The 11,230-nt window shown below is 41.8% G+C and overlaps 1 protein-coding gene across 1 annotated transcript in view; it reads left to right on the forward strand.

Annotated features, from left to right (window-relative positions):
- Nucleotides 1-10,405, forward strand: part of dipk2ab (divergent protein kinase domain 2Ab) — a 25,722-nt gene extending 15,317 nt beyond the window's left edge. Inside the window, exons 3-4 of the mRNA XM_014013396.1 lie at nt 3,574-3,877; nt 7,880-10,405. Of these exons, the coding sequence (XP_013868850.1) occupies nt 3,574-3,877; nt 7,880-8,226 (651 nt within the window). The 3' untranslated portion in view covers nt 8,227-10,405. The remainder of the gene's footprint in view (nt 1-3,573; nt 3,878-7,879) is intronic.
- Nucleotides 10,406-11,230: the final 825 nt, after the last annotated feature.

An 11,230-nucleotide genomic window follows, 5' to 3' on the forward strand; every position in this document is an offset into this window, starting at 1 on the left:
CCCCCCGAGAGAACGCCACTGTGTCTGTTGTGATACATGGAAGGAGGTGAAAAGCACACCCCTCATTGCAACAATGGTGCACCATTTTAACTTAAATATGAGATAAAACTGGGTTTAACAGTTACCATTACATCGTCTTTAATGACAGGATTGTTTTGCCCATCGCACCCCCCACCCCAACACACACACACACACTTTTTATTATCGTACGTTAAAAGAAGTCATTAAAAATCATATTTTACAAGTTCAAGTCTTTGCTAAGCACAAGATGAAATGTTTCCTGTGACAGTAACAAGAAGTGATAAGACCTTTTTAAAGCAGTAAAAGTTGCTGGGATGTGTCATTGGCAGTTTAGCACCCTCAGCAGTTTTCAATAGCTTCATATCATCAAGAGACTGGTAAAATTCACTACCTTTGCATTAACTCACACATACACACAGTGCACCTCCTCGGTCTACTCAGATAGTGCAGTAGATGTAATATAAGGCTGTGCTTTTCAGGATAACCCCCCTACCACCACCACCATCCAAATGCCTCATTGCGGACGTTAATGACTTCCGCAGAGCAACCATTTAAAATGAGCTAAGGGAGAACGATTGGAGTATTTATCAACCGATGCAATTGCAGAGCTTGAATCCAAAACTCAGGTGCATTCTTCCGTGTGCATGCCTACACTTTTCAGTAGGTTTCTCCTTTAGGCTTATTGCATACAAAACGTGAAGTTAGGAAGCTCATTACAGTAGCGTCAAGGTATGAGTTAAGACACCGACGCAAAGCAACAAGCCTGTCAACGCGGCACCTGAGCGACATCTGTGTTAAGAACCGCCGACAAGGGCCAGACGAACTTGAAGCCCTTCTCATAACAGCCGTTGACAGTGTCTGAAAGTAGCCTCGAGGCATTCATCCTGCTGCTACATCCCCACTAGCCTCTTCCCACCCACCCCAATCTGCTGCCGCTCTACTTTTGCTCCAACTCAGGCCTGCAATCTGACAACAAAGAAGTAGACGTGTTTAGCAGGCAGGTCTTTGCTGGTTTATTCCCCCTGTCTGCTGAAGCAGAGATGTGAAAAACACTCTGTTTGTCTTTTCTGTTTATCGTCTTCATCATTTTCTCTCTTCTCCTCGTTTGTGCACCCCCCCCCCCCTACCTTTTTTCCTCCCTAAACACCCCTGTCCATCTGCCCTGCAGGGGTGAGAGAGGGAGGCTGCTGTTTTATAAAAATGTTTCAGCCATAACATCGGATGGGCTACATTCGCTAAACAACATGAGGAGCATCATAGATTTGCAGCAACAGAAACCAGAGTAAGGCTTGAATTTGGGTCAAAGGGAGGTAGGTGGGCTTAATGGGGATATACCGCCAACTGACTCAGTGTCTGCTTAATTGTTCTATACTAACTTCAGAAATTAGAATGCAATTTTAGATATTTAGCCTATTAGGTCTCTAATCCTAAAATCTCTAATGCATTAATTCCTATTGGCAAGCAATATCTCAGTAGTCTGAAGTTTATTTCTATCCAACTGCTGTTTGGGGGTGCAGTCAGTCCATAGTTCTTTTTACAAGTATACTTCCTCAAAACTTTTACCCTAAGTTTCTTGCAACTGAAAATGTAGAATAAGGGTAATACATTTTTTTAAAGTTGGAATGAGTCATTGACAAGTTCAAGAATGACAGGAACAGACAGACAGGCTGGGGGAAGCAGGTTCTGCCTTGTGGGCAGACTTTTGTCTTGCCCACAATTGATTAGATTACCTCAGGGAAATAGATTCAACCAACACCACATGAAGCTCATCACTGTACCCCTTTAAAACCAATTGAAGGAAGAGACACGCCTGAGTTATAGATTAATACCACATAAACAAATCACACATTGTCAAACGTGGTTTTCTTTCTTTCTTGTTTCTGACTCAGTGCTGCATATACATGCTAATTTTCAAGTGGCTCTTGGAAGTTTGTTTTTTTTTTGTCGTGGAATTGCATTTAGTTGCTGCACTGCGCACAGCATAGCTTAAGGATTGCTTGAAATGAATTGCCTCAACAATATTTCATTGTGCACAAAAGAGGACCAGCAAAGTCCTAAATATTCACCTGTTCACAAAGCAGTGGTTTCTCTTAGCCCTTACTTTTACTTGGATTCAAAGTTTATATGGTAGGGGTCCAGCTGTTCTGTTGGAGATACAACCCCTACGTGGCCAGTGAAGAGTGTTGGAGAGGTTGGTTAACACATTTGTCTGTAAATAATTTGTATTCCATTAAAGTTTGACGAAGTTTGGGCAGTCATGCATATTTAACCTCCAGCCTCTCAACAGAAATTGAAAGCTGGTAAAATATTGAATTATCAAGAGAGCAGAGTGGAACGCTTCAGTCATAATAGTTCACACTTTACCTGCAGTGTTTGTAGGAGTTTTCTTTGCAATGTTCCTGATGAGGCTGGCTTTCAGTGAGGTAGTATACCTGAGGCTGCCGGGAAACATGAGCGTTCCTGCTTGTCTGCCTGAATCTCTTTGCCGGCTGGCTGCCAAAAATGGCAGCCCTGAAGAAATTTGTTACATAGAAATTGTGGGCTGTCATTAAGCTAGCATATGGCAGGTGTTTATTATAAAAGATAGGGGTCCTTTGCAGAGGGTTTATTTTACATGATGGGAACATCTTATCATTTGCATAGAAAAGTTGTATTTGTTCTGTCATTTCCCCATTGATTTATTCAGCCTTTGTAACAGCTTGTGACAGTATAATGAACTTAAGTAAATCTAGGAAAAGGGTGAAAGAACAGCCTGCAGCAGTTCCAAAATGCAGCTGTTTTATAAAAGCTTACATCTCTTGTTTGAATTTGCATTATAGATGTTACTACTTGACTTTGAGTGATTGCAAAAGATTGTTATGATAGGCTTGTTTCTGTTTAACCTAAGTAAATGTGAGGAAAAAAAACTTGGACATATTAAGGTATCAGAAAGCTGGAGTGATGGCACTTGCCTCTAGCTATTTTAGCTTGGCTTTATTAATCTGTTTGAACCTATAATGTGCAGTGATTTCTTGTCAGTATGCCCAAACTGCAGTAACCCGGTTAGCCAACACCACAAAACAGTCAAAACGCCTCACCATTGGATCACAACACATGGCTTTTCTGCTAACTGCTGCTGCCACAAATCACCTCCTATCAGTTCTCTGGAACCACTGAGTTTAGCAGCGAACATCAGCTCACAGCTGTAGGGCTTAAGCACAACTGGCTCTTTGCTTTTATTAAATTTAATCCGTTGTACCCCAAGCTGGCTCTGTTTCACGTGATTCTCTGGCAGATTTTCAGCTATTGTGCTTAGAATTGTAAATCAAAAATTACCTAAGGCTGCATCCAGTATCATTGCGTTTTGTGTCTGGGATTTTTTCCCTCTTTCATCTCCCCTCTATTTTCAGAAACGTATTTCAGCACAAATTAAAGAGATGTTTTCTGTCACTGTGAAGGTTTTTTCTATTCATGTGTTAGAATTTACTTTTCAAAGCCACCAGGGTTTTTGTTATTTTAACCGCCAACTTTGTTACACAGCCTGACTTATTTTATTCACATTTTCTTTCCCAGAGCTTTCCATCAGATGAAGGGTGGCCATTTGCCAAGTACCTGGGAGCATGTGGGCGCATGGTAGCTGTTAACTACGTGGGCGAGGAGCTGTGGAGCTACTACAATGCACCGTGGGAGAAGAGAGTGGACTTGGCACGGCAGCTGATGGACATTGCCGAGCAGCTCACCAACAATGACTTTGACTTTGCCCTGTACCTGCTTGATGTCAGCTTCGATAACTTTGCAGTCGGCCCTCGTGACGGAAAAGTCATCATTGTCGACGCTGAAAACGTTCTGGTGGCAGACAAAAGGCTGATAAAACAGAGTGAGTGCCGATGTCTATCAGTTCTTTATCACAAATGCTCTGTGTCCATGTCTGTGTAACCCTTTTTCTCTTAGAGTGCCGCATTTTGTCCTGTAAAGTTTTGTGTCACATCTAGGGTTGGGTGATGCTGGCAAAAATAATAATAATTATAATGATTAATTGTAGTGTTTAGCCAATAACAATTAATATGGCGATTAACCTCTGAAGTCTCTGTACGATGCGGCACATCTTAGTCGCGTGACTGTTTCAAAGTGCCCTAGTGGAAAAGATGCACCTTCTCCAAGAATCTTTCAGTTTGTGTTAGAAGAAGAGACTTAAACTATTAAACACTACTTTAATACTTGCTTTATTGTACTATTAAATGTCTTTATAGGCCAAGTAAAACCTGTGTTATGATAAGTAATTTACGGCACTTTTTTCTTTTTTTTTTTTACCTTTGTCGTAAGTGCTTTGCAGCATGAGGCAGCCAAAGACAGGCAGATTCATGGATAAAATACTAACCCCAACCCCACCGAACGAACACAATATTCCCAACATCCTTTCTGACTGAGGCCTGAAATTATTTAACTAATGTCAAAAATAATCTACAAGAGGAAGAAGAAGAAAAAAAAGGACATAAGAATTGAATGAGGTTCGACGACAATAGATTCACAGCGAAAGCATGTCTGAGTAATTAGAGTTGAGGGATAGCATGTTTAGCATGTTTGGATTTTTTTTAGTTAAGAGGTAGTTAAGTGTGTTTAGTGTTTAATTTTGTCAGTCAGTGTTTTTAAATCAAAATGATGAGGCGATTTTTGATTGTGGAGCTGTAGCTGATTTAGATGGAGGGGTAGCTGCGGACACATGGACCGATCAGAACCTTTTCAGAAAGAGGTTGAGGCAGAGATGAGGGGGTGTCTGAGACAAGGTGAGGACTTTGACGAGGAAGAAGGTGTTCCATTATTTTGTTTAGAAGAGGAAAGAGGGAAAGGGAGCCGAGCAGGATACTCTGCTCTGAGGTCTTATTAACCGCTAAGTGCCAAAAATCAACCGGCGAGTTTTTCTGATGATTAACTGCACATGATACGATTTTGCTCAATCCTAGTCGCATCCTTTAGTTTTGAGCGGTAGATTTTGTGTAACGAGGTGGGAATGTTTGAGTCTCTGTCAGTAGTTTCTTACTGAACAAGTAAAATAATCATCACGTAAAATTGTAATAAACGTGATGCAATTACTAGTCCATTAAGTTGTTTGGATTTTCTAGAAATGAGACACGTCAGGCAGTGATGAAGGTTTAACAAAAGCCCTCTAGGGACTCTCGGCTACGGGCAAATTTGCATGTGCTGGAAGTCTCTTCTCTTCTAAGAATATATACTCTTGCAGCACCCTTTCTGCCTCTAACACTTCGTCCCCTTCAAAGCAGAGATTGTTCAGATAACGAGCCATCTCTGCTGCCCTAGTTTTTTGCCTCTCAGAATAAACCTCGTAACAAGGTCCAAGAAAGCTATACATCACACACTCAGCGAGGCGGTTGTCCTCCCTTCGGTCCCTCTTCCAGGGGCCACTTCAGAGAGAGAGAGAGAGAGAGAGAGAGCAACGACCACCTTGTTGGGCCCTTAGATTTGTCCTCCTCCTGCAGAAGTCCTATTAAAATGATAAACTGGTGTTGCTAGGTGTTGAAGTTTCACCACCACTGTGCCTCGTGACAGATATGAACTACTGTTTGTATGTGAAGGAGTGTGTGCATTTGTGTGTGCACTTATTTTTTTTATTTGTAAGAGACATATTGTGATGAATTTATCCTGAGAAAGTGCCATTTTGCCAAATTACAAGATCTGACAGCAGAGAAGCACAAAGTATTGTACATGTCAAGTTACTCCAGCATGCCTTTTTTTTCCCCCTCTTGAATTTTTGCTTCATTTCCTATGTGATTATGTTGGTGTGTAGCGCCATGCTCAGAAGTGTGCCCATTTATTTTATTGCCAAAAGCAGCAATTTTCCACCCTGTCACTGAAAGCCTTTGCCAGTCCTGAAGCACAATCCAGGTTGAGACTCCTCCCTTTGTCTGGCAGAGACATTTAGAGCCTGACAACCCAAGCTGCTTACCCTGGCCTTTCTGAGTATAAGCCTAGAGTTTATTCGCTTCCTGCATGTTTGTGCGCCTCGGATCTGTTTGTGTGTCTGCCAAGTGCCGCGACGCAGCAGGAAGAAGCGGGATCATGGCAGTAATGAGTGTTACTAGGTCATGGCCGTGCCTTGAACAGCAGCAGGAAGCGGGCGCGGCAACTTCCCAAGGCTCCTCAAACGCAGAATCCAATCCCCACAATTAGAGGCTGAGATTGAAAACGAGCAGAAATGTGATGTGAAAGTCGTCGGCCTGAACTGCAACCAATTGATTTGTGAATCAAATATGTGCAGTTCCACCCTCTTATTAGGATCATCCATATGGATGCAAAGGCTTCCAGAGCGATGGAACATGTTCAAGTTGAGCTGTGTCCTTTGTTTGCAAAGTACAGTGGTGCAAAAAAAAGTATGCCCTCATCAAGGATTTTTTTATCTATTTATTTTTGCCTTCTTCCATTGCAATACAAATGTAAGCTATTCTTTCACCTCGACACAATCACACACATATGCAAACACACATGCTGCCACTCTTCCTCTTGTATTCAGTGAACCACTTCAGCACCGGCATCCATTCTTAAAAACTGACTCGTGCTTTTGAATTTCAACAGTAAGACTATGCTAACAAGCATTTCAGGCCCAGTGTCCCTTCTCTGTGTAGCCTTGTGAAGGCAAAGGAGTGAGGGGAATGCATACAAGTCCAATCAGAGCTCCTTAACATGGACGGTACCGGATACTCTCAGGACACAAGTGAGACTAGGCAGTCCTGCCTCGTCCCCTGCTCCGCTCATTTGACTTGAAAATTATTTAGTTTGCTTTGGAAATGTTCTCGTATTTTCAAACCCAGACCTGGAGGAGGAAAATGAATAGACCCTACAACTTTCTTTCAACTTTTAGTGGAGTGCCAAAAGACTTTATTTATTTATTTATTTATTTATTTATTTATTTATTTATTTATTTATTTATTTATTTATTTATTTATTTATTTATTTTGCTGCGTTCATCCTTGTCCTTGAGTCTGAACTTATTCCTTCCTGCCTTTTTTTTTCTTTTTAGTTGCTCTGACTGCTGTGTGTGGGCATAATTTTGTGACTGTTCGTCAGTGTGAGTGTCAAAAAAAAGGACACCCTCCCGATGCCATCTGTCAATCAGTGCCAATGTGTGATGCACAACCAGCTCCGAAGCATTAATTGCTTTCACCTCACCTTGCTGCTTTTGCGCGCACATCTCTATGTGCCGGTGTGCTCTTGTGGCACACAGATAGATCCATCTTCATCACCCTCACTGATTGAGGTTGATGTGCCCCTCCTCTTTGGGGAGCCCGCAGTGGGGCCCCCAACGCTGGATGTTTGATTGAGTTGTTCTGATGAGCCAGAGGAGAAGTGCATTACAACGCTGATACACTGATTATGTGTTTGCATCCTCTGGGTTCACCCCCTACCCTCCGTATCCCTACAGTGATATTGATCTGCTTTTAATGCACAAACCAATAGCTCTCTCATCATTCCAGTTTCCCCCCCCCCCCCCCCGACCTTTTTTTTTGTTTCTTTATTGCCTCCCTCGTTTCCCAACCCAATCCTCCAAGGAAAAAAAAACCAAGAGAATGAAATGAGCTGGAGAAAGAATTTTATTTGCTCGGTATATCAAGGAAGAGGTTCATTTCTGTCAAAAGAAACAGTAGATTGTTGTTTGGCTGTGAGCTTTGGAAAAGTATTTTTTCTTCGTGGCCATAGAAATTTATGTGTTGTGTTGATCCTGTCAGCTGCTGGGAGAGGTGATTTCTACAGTAATAAATAGCTCAAACCGATAAAAAGAAAAAGTTTTCTGTCTTAGTTTGATACAGTGAAACTCTTATTTGTGACAAGTTTTTTAATTTATTTTTGTTTTTTTATCTGCCTGCAGACAAGCCAGAGAGCTACGATGTGTGGTACGAGAGCCGGTTCGAGGAGTGCGACAGGGAGGCCTGCCTGTCTTTTTCAAAAGACTCGCTTTGTTCCAGGGTCACTGTGGACCACAATTACTATGCTGTGTGTCAGAACCTGCTGTCGAGATACGCTACGTGGCGGGGCACCACCGGAGGCCTCCTCCACGACCCGCCCTCCCATGTAGCCAAAGACGGACACCTTGATGCTCTGTTGGATGAGTGCACCAAACCCAAAAAGCGCTATGGCCGCTTTCAGGCGGCCAGGGAACTGCGCGAATACCTCACACGGCTAGCTGCTGCCTCGTCCTCTGCCATGGCCAGGTAATGCATGGAGTCGGCGTTAGCCAGACGCACTTAGACTGAATTTTGTACTCTTTATCCCCCGGACTCCTGGGATCCCGGTTCACGTACGTGATGTCATTTGCTGCCTTTGTGCAACAGAGCAAGAGGGTGCTGGGTCTTGCATCATGAAGTGTGAGACTCAAACTTCAAAGCGGAATTGTTAAAGCTCTACCTTTTTACCTGGACTTTGCTCCTTGGTGCAGGAAGGGTATGGCACTACAAAAATTCCTGCTCGAGCCAGAAAAGAGAGGTGATGGAGGTGGTAACCTTTCGGCTCTGGGGGTTGGGCTGCCTCCTCGAGGTCTGAGATTAGAAAGGGCTCTGCTGAACGCATCCCTCACTGGAGTCAGGCTAACGTAAACCGGAGCATCCGAGCAGCAGCCCTGATGATGTCCATCAGAACATTTTGATTTAGAAAAATAAACTTTAACACGTTTCGAATTTACTGCAGTCCTTTTCAGTTTTGAAGTATTTTTTTGTTGTTTTATTTTTTTCAGGGCTCAATTTAAGTCAGTTGTGCTGTGCACATTTTTTTGCTGTGCCATGGGTTTGTTTTTTTTTTTTGGTTGTTGTTGTTCTTTTATTTTCTGTAGCATTGCTGCCTGGAAGGTGGAAGTAGCATGAATCTCCTGCTGTGGGGCGGCAGGGAAGGCTGGGCTAAAGCAGGTGTAGAGTAAAAGCAAGGGGTTGGGGGTTTGCATTTCGCACAGGAGAGAAATAAAATCCTTGACAGCGACACAAGTATAATTTCAAATCAATCACTGTTTCCAGGTTTCAGGATTGTGGCAATCATTTTTTGTGTATGTGTGATTTTTTTTTGTTATTTTTTTTCTTTAATAGAAACCAGAAATGGCAAGACAGCTGCTCATGGGGAAAAAGTAGGCGATAATTGGACTTTGGTGGTCCCTTAATGCAGATGTGTCTATACCAAAGAGGCTGTTTGTAATAAGAACTCCAAAGTTTACACACCTCTCTCTCCAGTCATTTCCCACTAGAGTTCTACAAAGGAACACAGCTTTTATGAGCTGACAAGCTTGGGTACTGATATTCTGTCCCCAAAGAATCAAATCCAGGGGCATCTAAAACAAAAATAGCCATAGTTAAATTACAACTCCCTTTGCTTCGTCAGCCTGCAGCAGAATTGATAAATGACCAGTTAACATTTTTCCTTCAACAGTGATGCAGAAAGATTTTTTTTATTTAAAAAATTGACTTTTACAAGATAAAACCTACATTGTACTGCCCCCACAAAGCCCCGTTCTCTTTAAATACCAGTAATTGATGAATGCTATTGTCTGACTCGTCCCATTGCTGCTGAATGCAATAAGCTCTGTCAGGTCGATGGATGAAAAGGGAATGAAGATATCCATAAATGACTTTCCTGCACCAGAAAGTGGATTCTGACCTGCGCTTTTACATTTCGCAGCCCAGAAATTTCCGCTCAATATTTAAACATTAAGCACCACTTAGAGGTTGGGTTGATTTTACACTCAGTGGACCACCAAATTAAAGCAACAAATACAGGCTCATTTTGCTCATAGCTTATGAGATATGTTCCTTTTTAAATAACTTGAAAAAACAATTTTGTCTATTGCTTCAAATGTTTTTTGTTTCTTTGTAAGTCAACTATGTTGATGTTGTGATTAAGATGGTAAAATGACAATGAAATTTGTGTCATACAGAAAATAAGACAGGCCAATAATTAAATGAACATGAGCCACTTAACCACTACATTCAGAGGGGAAGTTAGAAAGCACATTAGCTGCTCTTTTTTTTCTTGTTGTTTTCTTGTTTTCCCTCCTAGTTTTCGACATGACTTGTAAGGCTGACCTGACCCTTGTCAGTTAGGAAAAGCAATAAAAACATGTTTGGCTAATGGATTTCATCTGTTGAAACCCTTAAACCTCATTTGTTGTGTCAGATACATTTTAGTCCCGCCCCTGGTCAGATGTATTTCAGTATGAAAAGAGGTCAATCTCGAGGGATTTGTTCATGCGTAACTAGCTGTCCACTTTTGTACTGTAATTTTCTTTGAGTATTATATCAGCATTGTCTGATTTTTCCTGTGCCTTTCATTCAAAGTTGTATTTACAACTTTTAGTGGGTTTATATATTAAAATAAATGAAGAAATCTATATATATATATAGATATATACCTATGATTTGTGTGGACTCTTCTTTATACTACCCTCATCGTTTTTTTTCCATACATTTTAGTTTGGTGTTTAAAATTTGATTCACAGCTTGTCAATATTTGCCAAGTCCTGTTTTACTTATGTATTTTTGTTGAATGAACCATTCAAAGGTTTTACTTTCAAAAGACCCGAGACAAACCGCGACAACAGACGAGAGCTTAAGGCCTCCATCCACTGCCGAAATTGTCTCTCATTGTCTCAGTTTCGTGACGTATATTGCCTCATATTGTTTGCAGCTTTGAGTCTTTCGTTCTTCCTTGTTGCAACCCTTTGGGAGAACTTTTCACGCCCCTCTGCATAAGAACTTACTGTGAGATTGGTCAAAAGTTTGTGGGCATATTTGTTTATGCTGAAAGCGCTCAGACGCTGCATTTCGCTTCAAATACTCATTTATAAAAAACTACTCTCTTCCGGAAACTGACTGTTGTACACGAAAGCAGACATTTAAAAAAGATGGTCAAATAACCAAAAACTCTTAAATGGAGATAAGCTATGTTTTGCACGGAGGAATCTGTCTGCAGAAACGTGTGGAGATGTAACCGTGACAGATATGTGAGTGAACAACGGTGGATCTCGGAGGTTCACACTCCCCAACACCATCATCCCGAGTGCAGACTCCAGCGGGAAGGAACCACAGTGACTTGTACCGCAGCAGGAGGGGTTTCCCAGGAGTTCTGTGGGGTGTTTCTCAAGGGCTATGAAAGGTGTGTGTGAAAACAGACGAATAACTACAAACGTGCGTCGACAGCTTCAGATGGATTATAGTGGGCCCTTTAGTGACTAGCACTAATG

This window comes from Austrofundulus limnaeus, unplaced genomic scaffold (assembly GCF_001266775.1).
Source record: "Austrofundulus limnaeus strain Quisiro unplaced genomic scaffold, Austrofundulus_limnaeus-1.0 Scaffold100, whole genome shotgun sequence".
In the NCBI taxonomy this organism is placed as follows: domain Eukaryota; kingdom Metazoa; phylum Chordata; class Actinopteri; order Cyprinodontiformes; family Rivulidae; genus Austrofundulus; species Austrofundulus limnaeus.